The sequence below is a fragment of the Clytia hemisphaerica genome, unplaced genomic scaffold (genome assembly GCF_902728285.1).
Source record: "Clytia hemisphaerica strain Z4C2 unplaced genomic scaffold, Clytia hemisphaerica genome assembly, whole genome shotgun sequence".
NCBI classification, from domain to species: Eukaryota; Metazoa; Cnidaria; class Hydrozoa; order Leptothecata; family Clytiidae; genus Clytia; species Clytia hemisphaerica.
The window spans coordinates 269313-289461 of record NW_027103384.1 but is presented as its reverse complement, the minus strand read 5'-3'; the positions used below and the strand labels follow the sequence as shown (position 1 = coordinate 289461).

General features: G+C 34.3%; 1 protein-coding gene and 1 non-coding gene across 2 annotated transcripts; one reads left to right on the top strand and one right to left on the bottom strand.

The window, feature by feature from the left end:
• Positions 1-623: 623 nt before the first annotated feature.
• Positions 624-695, top strand: Trnaa-ugc (transfer RNA alanine (anticodon UGC)). Its single transcript has one exon. It is a non-coding gene; the product is annotated as a tRNA-Ala (tRNA).
• Positions 696-6260: 5565 nt separating this feature from the next.
• On the bottom strand, positions 6261-9711 carry LOC136824785 (serine/threonine-protein kinase greatwall-like). Its single transcript, XM_067080760.1, has one exon. It carries the CDS (start codon positions 9692-9694, stop codon positions 7496-7498), a length of 2199 nt encoding a protein of 732 aa, XP_066936861.1. The 5' UTR covers positions 9695-9711; the 3' UTR covers positions 6261-7495.
• Between the last annotated feature and the right edge of the window lie 10438 nt (positions 9712-20149).

Below are 20149 nucleotides of genomic sequence, written 5' to 3'. Positions count from 1 at the left end.
TCCCATGTTTTGAAAACTTTGATCAAACGAAAGCGACTAAGATTGGTAGCATCCTAAATCACAACAAGATTTACTACCAAGGAAAAAAACAAGCGATATACCAATTCTCGTTACTTCAATCATATGACTTTTAATAAAACAGTCAAGGTCACATATCTAATCTATTATAGCGAGAGTCATGCTCTTAATAAATTAACCTGTCCAAACAACAGTTGCTAAGGGTACGACAATTACACTTAATTATTTTATAAGAACAAAGTAGCTAGAACGCTGTACAAGAAGCCAACAATCAAGAATAACCGTAGCTTGATGAATCAGCCAAATGACGGTAGAGCAACCAACTAACGGTGCGCAAGTGTCGAGGTGTCAAGTGTTCATTTCTCAGCCGGGTCATACAAACGAAATAAAAATGTTGATAAAACACAACAAAGTCTAAGTGCTAACAAAAATTAAAACATCAAAATTGAAAGGGGAAATACCCCACTGACAAAAAATAGTTTAAAAAGCAAAAACACGAACGAACATGCTAACAGTGAATTTTCTTAAATAAAACAATTTAGACAAAATAAAGCTATCAATCAAACATAAAACATGATATCTTCCAAGGCAGACTACGATACAACGGGGGTGTAGCTCAGTGGTAGAGCGCTCGCTTTGCATGCGAGAGGCCCGGGGTTCGATCCCCCGCACCTCCACAGTTTTTCATGCAAAATTATATAAGAACCCCACTTTCAACATCTGTGTCAATATCAAAGGCTGAGACTTTTGCGCAGCCGTATTTAGAGGGACGGATCGAATCTGAAGCTTTCTCTCTTTTTACTAGACATCTTTTTATTTTGTCTCGTGATGGATTTCACTTTTGATCTGGCGTTTGCGGGAAAAACTTGTGGGTCACGCGCAACCTCGTCCCCGTGTATCCCAGGCTTTATGTATTAATTTACGTTACTGACAGACGCCAGAGAATTATCTAGCTCTATCAGTAAGCATAAAAAAGCTGATGATACACAGGGAACGAGGTTGGGTCACCAGTTTTATGGAAATAAGATGCTTCATTCCCCATCCCAGAGTTTTAACTCTAGACCCGTCTAGACCCCTTCGGGGGTTTTAAATCAATGACGAAACCTCTCTCAGGGTGGCCAGCGATTTTAGTCATTGAAAATCAAGTATATTCAAGTACTTTTTGGAGCATTTTTGATAATTTTCAAGTATATCTTTGCTATTTTCAAGTATATGAAGGTGCAAAATTCAAGTACATTCAAGTATATTTTGAACTTTACGTATGGTGCTTCGTTAGAATAGGGATATCCGGATCCTCAATTTGCCAGAAATTTTATGGGCTTCCCTTTCTTAAAAATATAATGACAAAATTGTGTGCACAAAATAATGTCACTGATGCCAGAATTATTTTGACATTTTCTCAAATTAAACAACAGATCAAAATGTGCTCTAGAAACTAGTGGATTTATGACACCATGGCGTACTACAGCGGTTGTCTAATTTCTAGAATTTTATTACTAACAGCTTACACAGCAAGGTTGTCAAATCAGAAGATTTGGTTGCGAGCGAAGTGGGTAGAATTTCTTTTATTGCAATTCTAAGTAGTAGGAAGAAATTTTCCGATATTTCCAGAATGTAGAGACTATAGAGACTGTAGAGAATATAGAGACTATCAGAAATATCTTCTTCAAATATCAGACTTAAAGACTTTTAAAGACATTTCCAGTTCGAGCAGACGAAGAAACTGTAATTAAGAGTTTAGTCAATTCAGTCAAATCAAAAACTTTGCTGAAAAATTGACATTTTCCCAATTTTCAACTTCTTATTTCTATGGCTCACTGCTCCCAGAAGGTTTATTTTCTAGCAAGAGTTTTTAACATAGAAAATTGGCGAGCACTTTTCATGTCACTTCATCTTTCAAACTTTTCAAAAATACCACCATCGATTTTAGATAGGTCAAGTGTCCTGATATTAGTGGGTTTCATGATTACTTGGAGGACCCACCATGGTTGGGTCCGACAAAGAAAATTTTGAAAAATAGGGATTCAAAGATTGGCTAAAACCATCAATTTCAAGGAACTCTAGAAAGAAATTTCCTGACTTTTCCCTGACTTTTGAAGAATTTTACAAAAATTTCCTTTCTAAAAATAATCCTTTTTCCAGGTTTTCCAGATTTTCCCTGACCGCTTTAGCAGGCCACAATTCATTTACCATGGGCTCCATTTTTCAGCAGTAGCTTGATTTGCAAATATCAGATATCCATTTGGCAGAGAAATGTGCACATTGGATATATTCTTTCAATACATGCTCCAAAGGCTAGATTTTTGAAATTCTCAATGAGAGTTATCTTGCAGTAAATAACTTGAGCTGAAGAATATCTAAGATTCTGCTTTTACTTTTTTTCATTTTTTGTATGCCCATTAAGGTTCATCTTTTAAAAAAAAGCCATATCAAATAGGTTAAGTGAATAAGACCAACCAAGAATGTCTAACCTTACAAATAGGGGTACAATACATTGTTATCAGGAGGACCCGCCATGGTTGGGTCCGAATAGAAAATTTTGGAAAATTTATACTTCAAAACAGCCTGTAAGAGCCCTGGAAATAGAAGATTTGATTGAAAAAAGAAATTCAAGTATTTTCAAGTATTCCAACTTATCATTTTCAAGTATATACTGGAAAAATGGGCATCTTTTCAAAAACTCCAGTATAATCAAGTACCAATATTTTTTTCCAGTATATTCAAGTATTTTCAAGTATTTCCAGTATCGCTGGCCACCCTGTCTCTTTTTTGAGAGTTTACAAGGCTATCGAAAAAGTTCTATAGTATATAACTTAAAAAAGTTCAAACATTCTAAAGTCTGTCCAGATATAATTGGCAGTGGAGACAAGAATGCCTGTAACTTTTGATAGTCAAATATAATTATGAAAATTTTTTTTGCTCGTTTTAGAGAATCAAAAGCGCTATATTCGAATGTATTTTTGGTTGAAAAATTCGCGATTTTTAGTAGTAAAATATGCGATTGCAAAAATTGAGCTTTTTTTCTACTTATGCTATAACGCTCATTTTTACACCAGTTGTAGTTCAACCTTAGGTTAAGAAGTTTGTTAAATTTCAAGGTAAACAAAAGAGTCCTTCGGAAGATATGGGACCCGAAATACCCCTTGGTAGCACTTTTTTGTGAAATATCAAATCTCCAACTTATTACTAAAAACGGGGGTTATGTTATCTTTTTTGAACAGTGCAAGTAAAAGTTGGAAAGTGTTGGTTTATTGGTATTATTGGTATCATTGATTATTTCGAAACGAAGTGAAATCACAGTATAATTGCTTTTATTGAAAAGATAAGCATGAACTTATATTGCCTTTGTTATTTTTAAGTCATTAAAGAACTTTGCTAATTCCCAAAACACTAAACACAGTTTGGCTATGAGGTCATTAAAAGAATCGTAAAATGTGTTATGATCGAAAAACTGTTTTATCAATCATATCACTACCCCCGTTTTTAGTAATAAGTTGGAGATTTGATATTTCACAGAAAAGTGCTACCAAGGGGTATTTCGGGTCCCATATCTTCCGAAGGACTTTTCAGTTTGCCTTGAAATTTAACAAACTTCTTAACCTAAGGTCGACCTATCACTGGTGTAAAAATGAATGTTATAGCATAAGTAGAAAAAAAGCTCAATTTTTGCAATCGCAAATTTAACCGTTAAAAATTGCGAATTTTTCAACCAAAAATACATTCAAATATAGCGCTTTTGATTCTTTAAAACAAGCAAAAAAAAATTCCATAATTATATTTGACTATCAAAAGTTACAGGCATTCTTGTTTCCACTGCCAATTATATCTGGACAGACTTTAAGGACTAATCGCAATTTCTAAATCGCTCACAAGATGTTGAAATTAAAAAAAATCAAAAAAAGTTTTAAAATTGAAACACCAAACCGACGACGAACCTTTTCAACACAGACTAAGAGGGTGTGTTTTGAAGGTAATTCGTCACCACATTCATTCATTTTCAATAAAAAATTTCCTAACAAACAAACTAAATTTGAAATTATTTCGAGAAAAGGCGGAGAAAGAAATTAATAGTATATTACAAAGAAGACAAAGTATGGTAACAAAAATATCATATCGAGTATATATATAATATATCAAACTAAAATTACACACATACATAAACTAACTGTAACCAGTAGAAGCTATAGCTATACAGTATGTAAACAAGAAGATAAAGACTAAAAGTGGAAACAACTTTGTCTGTTCTACACCTAAAACATTATGCTCTAGGATACGATATATAGGCTAGAATTAGTCAAAATTCATTACACACCGTTATACGAGAGGCACAAAGTATGTCAAATAAATAAGTCTATAACTTTTGATACTCGGGTAAGTCATGGCATGTCTTAAAATTACCACAAAAATTATTTTTCGATGGCGCTTTGATTGTCAAGCAAGAGCACTTTGGCAAGGTGCATCATTGGTTTGTTAACAGGTTACTTTTTCGAAGCAAAACCTACACGCAGCTTTGTTGCGCAATTATAATGTTCTAGGCGCACGAGGGCCTCTGGAACTGATCGTGATTATACAACGTATTTTACAATTGTCTTGTGTTGAATCTTTTCAGGTGTTTACTCTTAGGTTCCAAATAAACGGGCCCCCCCGCTTGTTAATTTTTCGAAAATTTTCCAACCCCCCGGACCTTATTAGGACCCCCCCGTTTATTAATCTTGAAGAATATTTTCAGCTGTCAAAGAGAAGGTCCCTTATTTTGCTCTAAATAGCGTGATTTTAGCCTATTTTTACCTTATTTTTGGGTTTCAGAAGTACAATTTCCAACCCCCCCGGCAATTAGGTCCCCCCGTTTATTAAAATCTAGAAAATTTTCCAACCCCCCCCCGTTTATTCGAACCCCCCCGTTTATTTGGAACCTAAGAGTACTCCATGCAGTGTTGAGTCTTTCTTTGAAGACTTTGACTGTCTTTGCTTCAGCGACATCTTTTGGCAATTTATTCCAGGTTGGTTTAGTTCGATAAAAGAAGGAATTCGTTTGTCCATCGCTTTCAAAGTTTGGAATCATCTCAAAGTTGTGCCTTCTGTTTGGTCGCGTTCGACGGGCAATGCAATTGGTTCTTTTCTCATGATGACAGGTCAACAACGATCAACATAACGACCTCGCAAGCTCGGTGGTTATATTTCTCAGCAAGGATATGTAATAGCGAAGCTGGATGAAGGACGAGAACTCCTTAGCGGTCTTAGCGGATTGCTTCTTTGTCTTTTTTATTGTAAACTGTTCATAATAGAAATCCATCTCTGTCCCCTTGAGTGTTCTGTTTTTATAAGAAAATTAAGCAGACAAGTATTCATGCAGTACGTTTGCACATGTTTTGCTACGATGTTCCCGCTTTTCATCAAAATAATATTTGCAGAAGATACCCCAATAGCTTCCTTGTAAATGAAATCTAATCTTATCAGTGTGTGTTATGAATTTGAGAAGCTTTCATGATTCCTCTTTAAAAAATTCGGATGTGAATATTTTGACAAATATTGTTTCAATTGAATTTTTCCATAATTAGACATACCGACTCGCTATCTGAAAATATCAGTTAGAAAGTGAGGCACCCCACGGTGTAACGCGGTATTTCAAATGAAAAAGTGCTATTTATAATCTTACAGAAGAAATTTCTTATAACTTTACTAATGAAAACAATGCTTTTCATTTTTTTAAATTGTCATTCACCAATGTTTTACAGAACCTCTTGATAATTAAAAGTTTTTAATCGTGAAGGATAAATGCAGCAGCAGAATCATTGGCTAAGAGAAAATCCGAATTTCACGAGTTTGTAATTAAAAAAGTTAAATTTCACATCAAATTTTAATGTCAGGGTACAGAGATCGAACAAGGCTTTTTCAAATGTGCGCTATCCAGCTCCGCTATTACACATCCCTGTACTCAGTACAGCCCTCGCTAACCGGTCATTATTGTACTAAAATTTGAAAGTAATTGAATGAACCATTCTTGAGAAATGCAATTTTTAGTTTTTATGATGTCATCGATTGAGACGTCATAATCAGTTTTTGCGGTTTTTCGCAAAAATCATTTGTTTACACCCCAGGTTCAGTCGTTTGTTTGGTCATTTTCTGTCGACTAATGCGATCTAAAAATTATGGTAATTTTCAGTTTTTGAGACATGCCATAACTTTCCCGAGTAGAATTTGAATAAGAGCGATTTTGTGCTTCATTTTGAAAAGATAACATGTAAAAAATATGTAAATTAAATTTCTTTACCTCATATGATCGTACATCAAACGAAAGTCGCTATGAATGAATTTATAAAAGATTTGAACGACCAGTTAGGTCATTACCGAGACGTTTTCACTCCATTTATATTCATTACCTTAATGGTCATAACAAACTGAAAGCTACATGAAAATCAATCATAAGTGAATAATACCAAATTTTGAGAAGCTCATGTGTGATTTGCTTTCACAGCAGAAATCATTTTTGAAGCACATATGCTCAAATGATAATTCAAAATAAAACATCTAAAGCAATGACTACGACGATGCCTTTAAAGTCCTGTTATTTTAAAAGAAGAAATCCTCGTTGAGTTGTTCTATTTCAAAATTGCTAAAGATTGATGATAATTCTGTCAGATAGTTCATTTTGAAGTATTTAAGTCAGCAAGTTCTTTCAGGAAGCTCATTTTTAAGTTCTTCACATGGCTGCAGAGACTCAGAAAAAGAAGCTCAAATGATTTAAAAGGATTAAAAACCTAATACCAAACAGGGGGGTCTATGTACAAAAAGCGGCATGTATCATGGGGTGGGTGGGTGTTATGAAAAAAATATTGCTGTTTGGTATTTGTGTAATACAGAAAATTCAGATTTGCTGCTTGGTATTTTTGTACTAAACAGGGGGTATTGGGGTATATTTGGGAGTTTGCTGCTTGGTATTTTTGTACTATACAGGGGGTATTGGGGTATATTTGGGAGTTTGCTGCATAGTATTTTGTACTAAACAGGGGGTATTGGGGTATATTTGGGAGTTTGCTGCATAGTATTTTTGTACTATACAGGAGGTATTGGGGTATATTTGGGAGTTTGCTGCTTGGTATTTTTGTACTATACAGGGGGTATTGGGGTATATTTGGGAGTTTGCTGCATAGTATTTTGTACTAAACAGGGGGTATTGGGGTATATTTGGGAGTTTGCTGGATAGTATTTTGTACTAAACAGGGGGTATTGGGGTATATTTGGGAGTTTGCTGGATAGTGTATTGCAGTTTTTGTACTATATGGGTGGGGTGGTGTCTAAAATCGAAATTCGCTACAAAGTACTGATACATGCCGTTGTTTAGTTTCAGCTCATCATGGAAAAAAGAAGATATTAATAAAATAAATAAATATCGCATTTAGCTAGGTAACAACTTTAATAGTCCTAAAATTGCAACTATAATGGTTGTAACAAAAAATATTCAACAAATATACAACATTCAAGAACCATCAAATTCAGACATATGTAAATGATTGGCCAGGTTTTTAGCATTGAAATAAGTAGTATCATAATTATCATCTGGCTGTGGTACAAAAGGAGCTTGTTGGTTATGAATATCATTCCAATCAATCGATCCAAAACAGTCCATTGTCTTCACTTCGTCTGCTTTAGGACGTTTATCTGGGTCTACAGTCAAGAAACGTTCAATAGCAACAACAGTAGGTTCTGAAAGAGCTTCTTCTCCCTCGGGCCATAATAAATCACGATCAAGGATATGTTCAAAAACGAGTTCAGGTGTATCATCATTAAACGGCGGAATGCCAGTCATAAACTCATAAAAACAAACACCAACAGCCCACCAGTCAACTGATTCATTGTAATCTCGACCCAGTAAAATTTCCGGTGATAGATAGTCAGGCGTTCCAAGAATCTTTCGTTTCTGTGCAGGGGTTGCTTTACCACGTATGCATGTTTTCGGTGTTCGAAATGGTGTTTGACTTGGTGTTTTCATGGATAATGGAGATGCACCAGGGATGAATGGTTCCCCATCAGGAGTTTTAAAAGGAGCTCCGTCTGGTGTTTTTTGTAAGGACGTGGATACATTTATTGACGTATCTGATACTGATAGGAGACGTTTGGTCGGATGGGGATCAATCAGATTGGCTGACGTGTCACTATCGTCAACAAATAAAACTTGCATTGGAGTAGTTTTAATGTTTGTTCGGTATTTACTTTGACTTGCGTTTTTAGGTGTCAATGAGGGTGACACATCTTTGGCGCATAGAGATTTGGGTTGAGGCGATGGGGTGAATTTAGTTAAGGACGAATCAAAATCTTTGTTGATACTTATGCTCATGTGGCTGGTATCAGTTAGTGCTGTTACACCACTGATGTTGTTTTCTTGGTTTGAAGCACCTGAGGTATCGTTCAAGTTATCAGTAGAAAGATCAATAGACGGGTTATCAAGACTAAATTCATTACCATGGTGACTAAAATGCTGAACCTCATCATGAAATTGTACAAAATTCTTTTTCACTGCTTGTTGCTGTGGTTGCTTTTCTGTTGTTGAAAAACTAGTACTCATGTCCACAACTGAGAGGTTAATTTCCGATGGCAAACTACTGTGTGAGGAAGGGAATACGCGCAATCGCTTGGATTTGGAATCATCGAAGTTCTCCTTCTCAGTATCATCTTCAAGGGTGCTTTCGTCTCTCATATCATGAAAACTTCTTTTTCTCATTCGTGATTGTATGGTTAAGATTTCAATGTCTTCAGTTAAGTTGGATTTAGCGGTGCCAGCCAGTTTACTCGATACTTCTCCGATATTTGGAGTGGAAGCTATTGTTTTTGCAGCTAAGGGTGTTGATAAAATCGGATTAAAAATACTTTTACTTCGAGATATTGTACAATCTTGTGGTGAACTAAACATAAAGTCACTTTCATTTAATTGAGATAAAGAGGTTATTGAGTCCCTTCTTGATTTTGTCATAACACTATGTGCTCTTGCTTCAGTCTTTGGGCGTGGTGCTGAAAATGTAAACTTGCTTGTCAATGATTGCAACTGTCCTGGTGTTCGCCAGAAAATTTTACCTTTCAAACTGATATTACCTGGCGTGTTCAATAAATCATGAAAATTAGGTTTACGCAATTCTGTGAAATAAGACAGTCCAAAATCTGTTAGTTTAATATGACCAGTGCTTGATAATAACAAATTATCTGGTTTGATATCTCGATGTATAATTGAATGCTTATGGAGATATTCAAGAGCTAATGTCATCTCAGCCACGTAAAACAAAGCCATCTCTTCTTGGAAATAACCCAAATTATGTAAAAGTGATTTGACGTCTCCACCGATCATATACTCCATCACTAAGAAGATTTTCTCGTTAGATTGAAAGGAATAAAAGAGCTGCACCACAAAAGGGCTCTTGGATGAGATTGCCAAAGCGTCACGTTCAGCTACCACTTGATCCATCATATTCTTATTCAAAACGTCTTTCTTTTTCATTGCTTTCAAAGCAAACAATCGAGATGAAATCTTCTTTTTGGCCAAATAAACTTGACCAAAAGCCCCTCGACTTATGGGCTTGATAATATCAAAATCTTTGATGCACGGTGCTTGATGTGTCTTGGATACTGATAGATGTTTTGAATCAAATATGGCGCGACTCTTCTTTATTTCTAAAGAATGCGCCATTTTCTTTTTCTAACCTGAAAAATATGAAGAAAGCTATTTTTTATGTTCAAATAACGGCACCAAAAAAAGTATACAGGTTTGCCGAAATATTGCGAGCTTCAGGATTTAATTTTTTTGTTCATTCTTTTTGTAATCGTATAAAGGATGCTCTAACTTGAATTTTGAGCTATCATACATTAAATTTGAAAGAGTAGTTCAAAAACTAACTTTTTTTTCCATGTCAACATTTCAAAAAATCACGAAAAACAGCAATCACGCTATAATAAGACAAAAATGACAAAAACACAATTTTTTTTTTAATTATTTTTTTTCTCATTTATATTTTGCCAATAGTTTGCACATCTTAAATATTTCCAACACGAGCATAACTCAATGCAGACCAAAGTTCTTTGAGCAACTAGTCGAGGAATGCCCGAATGGTGATCTATTTTTTCAAAAGTTTTCTCACACACATAACATCAAAACCTCTCTTGGAGATTTCCAAAACTTTTTTTTAGCTTTTCCAAAAACAATATAATATTCTGTAACGAGTTTTGATGAACATAGTTACATTTTTTGGTATTTCTATGTGTAAAGAAAGGTAAGTGTCAAGAGAAAAGTTTGCTCGCTGTTTTTGATGATCTTTTGAAATTTCGACATTAAAAAAAGTCAGTTTTTTTGAAATAATTTTCGAAATACTTTTTCAAATCTAATGTATCATAGCTCAAAATCCAAGCTAGATTAAGAATGAATAAAACAATTAAATCCTGAAGCTCACAATAACTCGACAAACTGGTATACTTTTTTTGGTGCACCCGGTGTGTAATAGAGTGCCATTAAGAAGAAAACTCAGGTCAGACACTCTAATATGAAAATGTCAAAATGAAAAGTTACCACTGGTTACCATAAAGACTAACCTTGCAAAAAGTCAGTACAAAGTAACGATAAAATACTGTGAAGGTGCCATTTTATCCTGGCATTTCTGGCTGGAAAAATTTTTTGAAAAATAAATGATCCCTATCCCAACATACGAATAGGAGACATGGGTTAATTTTAAGTACCACATGGTAGGTCCAAGAATTTCTGGCTATAATCAGTTGTAATAGGGGCAAACCCTTGGGACCTGTATCTCTTATGCAATGCAACTAAAAGGTCTGGTCTTCAAATAACCAGACACTATAATCAAGATAAATTCTGTTTTAGAGCATGAATCTGGTAATGTCACCCAAATAGGTGAAAATTCTTGGAAAAAATAAAGTTTTGAATTTCACTTTTATTCCTGGATAATCTTTTTATTAATGACTTCAATTTTCAGAAAACATTAATATCAGGGCTTAATCAAACTGGCTTGGTCCAGAAATTTGACCTAGAGTAGTTATAATCAGACAAATTTGGCAAAAAAACAACTCTTTTTAGTTTACACTTCATTTGAGATAAAATATGCATAATCTAATTCTTGTCTTAGATTTCAGTCCATGGCTAATATAATAAGCTGCATTGAAAAGCAATTTTTACCGTCCAGTATGACATATTTTTCAAATTCTGACACTTTTTCCAGAAGAAAATCTAAAATACTAAAAAATATTCCCATAAAGTTTGACTTCATGAAAAGAAAACTGGCTATGATCAGGTAACTTCATTCTAGATTTGAAGGACCCATAAGCTTTCAAAAAACCAAAAGTTTGCTATATTTCAGTTGATCAATAAAAAATTAGAAAATGAAACCTTGTTGGTTGCGGACATAACTTTTTGTCAAATTTATTTTAAAATCAGCAATACTTTGCTGTACTTGAAACCAAAATTTAATCATTGAAATTTGTTGTCTTGAGAGGTCTTTGTAACTATGATTTCCTGAAAATTGAAGATTTATCTGTAAAAGAGAATCCAATCATATATCATTTTTTGTCATAATCTAATTTTAAAAGTGAAATTTTGAGCTTGACATTAACTGTTGTACATCTTCATAATCAGTAAATATGATTTTTCCTTGAAAAGCCACTCAACCTTTTCAATAGAAAGGGTAATAATGGGTAATAATGGTATGTTGCGGACATAACTTTTTTTCTTCCAGGGTAGAACCATAGAACATTTGAACATTTTATATCATTTATTTAAAATTTTGGATTGTCTTTTTCTGTTACCAAAATTAAGGAATATTTGAGACTAAATCAATATAAAACCAAAAGATTTGGTTTGGTTTGGTTTTGATTTCAGTTATTACATGTTTTTTCTTTGAAAAGAACAAAAGAAGACTCAACAATGGTATTAAAACTTTCTAATATTTCTAGTAGAAGAACGACCCTAGAGGACACAAAAAATTGAAAAAAGCAAGGAAATGCACGGCACTTACAAATTTAACTCTTTAGTATTGTCAAAAGTGTTAGCATAACTGCTTAAGAGGGTTAAAAATCTGATAAATACTTTAATAGTTATGTCCGCAACATACAATTTGCTACAGAATATGACTCTGTTTTTTTGAAACTATTGGAGCAATTCTAACTAGTCTGTAAGTGAATGTGCAGTAGATTATGTTGTGTGAACACTACACAATGGATTTAATATGCAAATTAATGCATAATTTATCCTTTATTCAAGCTCACAGGTTAAGAACCATCATTTTTCAAAGAAACAAAAAGTTTATTTTTCTGTTAAAATTTTCATTTTGGACCTTAACATCAGAGTATTTGTTTTCTGTTTCTAATAGCCTAAGCACTACTTCCATATAATAAAACATCATGCCAGCTTGCAAATACACTTTATCAGCAACATTTTAGATGAAACAGTTATGTCCGCAACATGAAATACAATATATGATATGAGGTGAAAAAACTGAAATCTTGCCAATGGAAAATTATCAGACTTTTTTCTGGTTTTAACCAACATATAATGACCTCAAATGCAATAATTTGTCAAAGAAACCTAAAAATGGTGTTTGGGGGCTGAGAAAACTTCATGATTTGTTGCGGACATAACTTTTTGTTGCGGACATAACTTTTTGTTGCGGACATAACTGATCTTTGGAGACACTGTTTTGTTTCACACAGTCTCCCCAACAAATAGCCTTTGAGACTTCAAATTTGTATAAAATGACCCCAAATGTAACCCTTGAAATAGAAAAAAAATGATTCAGCTGAGTAAGGATAACTCCTTGAAAAATTTAAAGGATTAAATAGTGTGCGGACATAACTAAAAAATGTGAACAGAAACAAGACACTGTTCACTTCAAAATAATTTTTCGCGTTGACCAAGATAACTGCCGTTTTTTTGCAACTTGCTCTAGTTTCCCATTATCTGGGAAGGGTTTTAAAATGTAAAAATGTAAAAACCAGTGAGCTAAAGCTTTTCAGTTTTTTTCTGTGTCAAATCTGTGCGGACATAACTTTGTGAACGGAAAAAGTTATGTCCGCAACATTTTTGACTTTATATGACAAAAAAACTTTTTTTGGCGGTACTTACTGTGTTTTTCATTTTTCATATTCTCTGGCTGTGAGAACAACAAAAAGCAAGCTGGAAAAAGCATGTTGTTGATGAACTATTATACAATGATGTTGATCATTTTTTTAAAAACGGAGAACCTGATACCTGAACCTGAAAATTTGAGTACCTGTTATATCAGAAAAAATGACTGTTTTAAGCTTGCCCATGTCAAGATTGACCAGAAACAATAAGATTTGATATGATATGACTATAATACCTATAGAGATTTCACCAAAGCCTCAAAGTAGGAAAATTAATAAATCGAAAAGTGGGCCACATTACCAGATTCATGCTCTTTAATAGCCACTAATATAATTGAAATTTTCCTTTGGAAGTACAGACTAAACCATAATTTTTTTTATGTAAATGGGTAAAGGCCACATTTTTGGTACACCTGTCCCTTCCGTTACGCTAAAACAATTTCATCCTCAAAATTGCTTAAAACCTATTTATTTGGATGTGTATATACCTCTATGATGATAATCAAGTATGTGCTCCTCTATATTACCTTTTTGCAGAACTGTAGGACCCTAGAAGTTGTTGTGGTTGATTTTTTTCTCATTTTCAACCAATAACTAAAAAAACTTGTTATTTCTACAAAAAAGAGACACTTATAAGACTAAACTTACTCTTAAAATGTTTCTACAAAGTGTTTTAAACCAATTCCTAATCGTTTTTCATGAATTTACATTTTCGGGTTGGAGGGGTAGCCTAATTTGTGTAACGGAAGGGACAACTTTCAAATTTTTAATTAACATCTTTACTAGGAAAAAACTTGTTTCAAAAGATAGTTTGAATTTTAATAGTCAAATATGATCTTTTAACCTAAAATGATAGAACTAACCAGAACTAACTATATAAACTTACAAATACTCCTAAAAATTGTAAATATTAGGTATAGAATAAGCGTAACGGAAGGGACAAATTTTCTGAAAATTTTCCAAAATTTGAAAATAGCTCTGTTTTGGGCCATCCAAGCCTCATCCCAAGTTTTAGATGATCCCTAAAATTTAGGTGACCCACTGTAGGTGACCCCTGAAACCGAAAATGTGACTTGCATTTCAGTTTTTCTTTAAAATTTTATATTGAGCATTCAAAAAAGAAGATGCGAAAACGCGTCCTATGGAGCCTAAAGGGTTGATGAGACCCCTGGTAAAATTTGTTATGGTCAAAACAACTTCGAATAACTCCTAATTGTCATTTTCAGGCATTTTGAGCAGTTTGGAGTCTTCAAAAAAAATCAAAAATTTTTAGTTAACCCTTTGAGCGCGCAGTAGTTTTGAAAATGTTGAAAAATTTCAATAATTTTTTTTTGAAATTTGAAACTTCAAAATGGCGTAAAAGCTTGTAGCTTTTGATTCAGACACTCGTTTTGGTACCAACCATTGGAAAGGTAATTCTATACTCTTTCAAAAACATTTGGTTTCTTTCCCTTTAAATCAAGTCCTAGGGAGCTGAGACCCAAGCTTTGGGACTTGGTATTTTGGCTGTTTCAGGACGCGAAAACACGTCCTATGGAGCCTAAGGGTTAATGAGACCCCTGGTAAAGATTTTTTATGGTCAAAACAACTTCGAATAACTCCTAATTGTCATTTTCAGGTATTTTGAGCAGTTTGGAGTCTTCAAAAAAAAAAATCAAAATTTTTTTGGTTAACCCTTTGAGCGGGCAGTAGTTTTGAAAATTTTGAAAAATTTCAATGATTTTTTTTGAAATTTGAAATTTCAAAATGGCGTAAAAGCTTGTAGCTTTTGATTCCGACACTCGTTTTGGTACCAACCATTGGAAAGGTAATTCTATACTCTTTCCCTTTAAATCAAGTCCTAGGGAGATGGGACCCCAACTTTAGGACTTGGTATTTTGGCTGTTTTAGGACGCGGAAACGCGTCCTATGGAGTCTAAGGGTTTAAGAGATAAAAAAAAAGAAGTTATTGTAGTAGTGTAGCAAATGTGAGAACAGTCTACAATAGGTCTTTCAACAATGCAATAACTTCAGATATCTTGGCTTTGAAGAAAGAGACACTATATTAAACATCCAAGTCCCTGTAACACTCCCTTTTAAAAAAGGCGTAACGGAAGGGACATCCAAAACGGAAGGGACATCAAATTTTCCAAGGAGATAACTCCCACCACATTGTTAATATAAAGTTTAAATGTACCTGCAAGTAAGAAGTCTAATGAGGGTAGTAGTCAACCAAAAAGGAAAAGTTTTTAAGTCGAAGACTTGAGATGCTGTTCAATTTAATGTTTGCGTAACGGAAGGGACAAAACCAAGGCACATTTCCAATGGGAAGGACTGTCAATGAAAAAACATGTCAAAAATAGAGGATAATGGTTTGCAAATTGAATTTGGAGTAATCCCAATGGTAACTTGTGAGAATTTAACATAAACTATAGCTATTTGACAAAGATTTTCTTGAAAATGAATTTGCGTAACAGAAGGGACAAGATCAGAGTCGCAAAAACATGCTTTTTTAGAAAAATGCAAAACCTGAGCAACAGTGTGAAAAAAGTATTTACTCAAAATATTGTGAAAACTCGCTCCTATCAATATTAGGTGGACTGAAAAAAAATTGAAAGTGAATATTTTATCCCAGTTGAAGAAAAAACAATTTTGAATCTTATTTTTTTTGCATTTTTCGTAGAAAAATGTGAAATTTAGAGACTTCTGCAGGGTCTGTAAGAGGAAAAAAACTGTCCTATTGCTGGGCCAAACTCTAATTGTAAGGGCACTTTCTACCCCAGATCAATAATCAATTGGAAGTTTTGCAAGTTTAATGCTAGTTTTCAAGATATGAGCAGTAGTAAAAGTCAAAAGCGTAACGGAAGGGACAGGTGTACCAAAAATGTGGCCTTTACCCAAATACAACACAGTCATTTTTATACTATAAAGATAGAAAACAAGGAGGTTTTCTTTGAAAGTTCTGAAAAATTTTCAAAATAATGCAGTAAATTTCCTTTGAAAATACGGAACAAATTATTTATGACCCTGCAACTGATTTTATTAAATTAAAGATACCTCGAATGGAGACAGTCTTTTAGCGGCTTGTAAAATACTCAGTAAAAATTACCTAAAGACTGCCATAGGTCCAGGTAAGAAACAATTAAAAAACAAGCAACATGCTGAATATGAGCTTACTCTTAGGTGCCAAATAAACGCTCCCCCCCCCGCTTGTTAATTTTTTCGAAAATCTTCCAACCCCCCGGACCTATCAGGACCCCCCCCATTTATTGATTTTTTAAGAATATTTTTCAGTTAGCAAGAAGAAGTCGCCTATTTTGCTAAAAAAAGCCTGATTTTAGCCTATATTTACCTTATTTTTGGGTTTTCAGAAGTACAATCTCCGATCCCCCCGGCAATTAAGCCCCCCGTTTATTAAAATTTCTAAAACTTTTCAGCCCCCCCGTTTATTTGGCACCTAAGAGTACCTGATAAAGGTAGTCAAAAACATACTGAATGATGATCAAAATTTTCAAACAAAAACGGATAACATAACAGCATTAGCACAGCTAGATAAGAAAGCTTGAAAAAACATGGGGAAAACTTGTTTTAACTGAATTTCGCACTTTTTAGAGGTAATTCTTGAAAATCTGAAAATCTTATTTTCATTCTTTTTCCATTATTACTGTTTAATAATAGTCATGGGTACTGTAGTGTATAGCTTTTTCGAATGTATAAATTTTATAAAAATCATAAAACTCAGCATATTACGAAAAAAACAAAAAGATCATCAAGATTCTTCTAATATTTTGGTCATCAGTCACAATGCAACTCAACCAGTTTAAAAATAGAAAACATCAATCAACATTCTTCTAACCAGTTTTACGTCATCTAAACATTTGTCAATACATTTTTGGGGAAGTTTCGAAATCCACAACGTAACAAACAAGTCCTGATCTAGAACTAAGCCAATGATTGTGATGCAAGAAATGACTTTAATCAAATAAAAGTCCTTATAGCATTCATCAATCAAAAATCTGAAGAATCTGAAGAATTGATGACTAGGCAATAAAAAGTGGGAAATAACCTAAAAAGACAATAGAATCACATGACCCCTGAACAGTATAAATAGCAGGGCTGCAAATAAATATTTTTAGTCAATCGGACATCATGTCCGACAGAAATGAAATCATGTCGGTCAAACTCAAAATCCGGTCGGTCATTCAGTGTATATATTTTTTTAAAGTTACGGAGAAAGCGAGTAGGAAAAATAAAAGTTACCTTTGAACAGTTTGTTACTGTATATAACAGAGAAATCGATTCGATAAAAGTGATCTTAGAAACACCCTTGGAAGTTATGAAGAAAGTAAGTTGATAAAAGTGATCTTAGAAACAAAGAAGGTTACGAAGAAAGCAAGTTGGCAAAAGTAATTTAGAAACACCCTCGAAAGAGTTACAAAGAAAGCGGGTTGATAAAAGTGATCTTAGAAACAAAGAAAGAAAGTAACGAAGAAAAGCAAATCGATAAAAGTTAACTTAGAAACACCCTGAAAGCTACAAAGGAAGCGAGTATTAAAAGAATAGGCTAAGTAAGAGACAGGGGTGTAAGAAATTTATTTTCAACTCTCAGCTTAATGGTTTATTCCTTTTTTCATTCGGACATCATGACCGACACAAAAGATTTTCAGTCGGTCAAATAGCTTTTTCAGTCGGCCATTGACCGATGACCGACGCTTATTTGCAGCCCTGAAATAGAGAGCAGAAACAGCAGAGAACAGAACAGAAGAAGAAGAGGAGAGACCGGTCATCTCAGAAGAATCAACAAACTATAAGCTAAGTGCTGGTAACTTAGTGAGAGGAAACAAATAAACTGAAGACCAAGAATATAAACTTAGTTGTTATAATTAGAAATATAAATTATTACGAATTCGTGACTCCAAATTATTGTGTTTAAGTAACAACCAAAAACCTACTTGTTACAGTACCTACCGTCAACTGCTCTAAATTGGAACTATCTGACAAAACATGGGACGGCAATTCGGCCACCATTTCACTGAACCTCAAAAGTCATTTGATTTGGGTTAATGAACGGTGTATTAAAAATACACAATTTCTCTTTTGCACCGAGTAGGCTTTTAAATCGAAATATAAAAAAAATCTGTAGTGGCGGAACGAAGGAGACCATGGCATAACAATAATAATAATATAACGATAATAAATTGCATATTGCAATAACGTTTGACGTCACTCGCGCAGCCGTTTGTTTTGGTTAAAATTGTTCAATGAAATAGCAAAAGCGAACGAAATACTAAGGAAAGGAGGAACAGAAATATGGAGTGTAACATTTGTCATGGAATAAATGTCTTAAAAATCGATATTTCTGGTGAAATGTCTAAGCGTCACAGACTCTCACCCCCAACAACGCCTTTGCATCAATTTGAGGTTAGTTGTGGGAAGAATCGATATGTGAGTGACCCCTTATCGTGATATGTTATGGCAGAAAGTATAATTGATAAACTTAGTGGAGTTATCAAAACAAATTTGTTGTCAAAGAAAGAGATTTAACAGTAAGTAAAAATACAGGCTAGATATCAACAGTCCCATGTTTCGACCAATCCTCCCAAGATAGGGCAGTTGACAGTATATCTTCTACGCGGCAATCACAAATATCTTCGTTTTGCGTCGCCCGACCGACTCTAGAAAATTGAGTAGAATTGAGTCGGCGAGTCGGTAAATTTGTTGGACTTTTTCTGATGACGTTTCCTTTGTTTATGCCATTTTGGGCCATTTTGGGTCAGAGGTCACAGTGTTCAAAGGTCATAATTTGAAACCACCTAGAACACACGGATCTTTTGGCTGCTGGCTGGCTGGCAGTTTCCTTTAAGAATACACTCCAAAAATGGATGATGGATGGATGAAAACCAGACCGACCCGACTGACCAACCAATTTTTTTATTGCAGCTGCGTACAGGAACTCGCCAAATGTTCTTTCTTGTCACATGTTATCTTGCACAGAGAAACACACAATCATGTGTAGACATTCAAAATGATTGACCTGGTTGAAGGCTACGTCAAAGAAATATCTGGTGTGCATATTAACTTCTTTCCAGACTGACTGGCTCTTTCACACAAATTTCCAGAAAAAAAACTTACCACTTACAGTCCCCTGCCCAGTTGGCGATCGAAATTTTTTGATTAAATTCTTTCACTTACTTTTTACTTTTTTGAAAATCCTTCGCGACCAACGGCCTTCCTGGCGCTCCGGAAACTTCCAGAGTTTTCCAGAGCAGCTAAAAAAAGGGAGTTTCTAAACATCGACCAGAAATGACGACCACGACCCCCGACCACGACCTGCGACCAGATAAAGTTGGGTTATCGAGTTTACCTGTAAAATATTATATATTATGATACTTTCATGTCAAATCACAAAATTTTCACTTAAAGAAACAATTTTTTTCTCTTGTTGACTTTTTTATAAAACACACACACATAACTTTTTGAAGAAAATGGACACATCGACACATTTTTTCTTCACTCTCCGTCGCTACACTTTACAATAAATATCTATTCATATATACACAGAGCTATCTTAAACTTCTGATGAGCATGAATCTTTTGAATGAACATGAGAAATTATGTAATCTCATCTTTAAAATCCCTGGATTTTGTTATCTATGCCCGGCATGTCAAGACGAAAACATAAATTTTACTCACAAAAATGAAACAGATGAAGTAAAACAAGCTCAAATAACAAATTCACCTACGCAGATCACTGAAGCTGTTGAAGCCACTGAATCTTTCTTAAATGGAACCCAACCCACTCCAAGAAGGACACTCCCTCACATTCCAATCACCCCAGATATTATTATCGACAGACCCTCGAATAAGATAGTTAATGGAATATACCTGGGTAGGACTAATTTCCTAAAATCTAAATTTCAACGCGAATTACAAAACGACGCAACCTTATCTTCAGATAATACTACAACCTTATCTTCGGATAATACTACAAACCAAAAAAAGTCTCTGATGAAACTCCAGTTTGTAACTTTTACAAGAA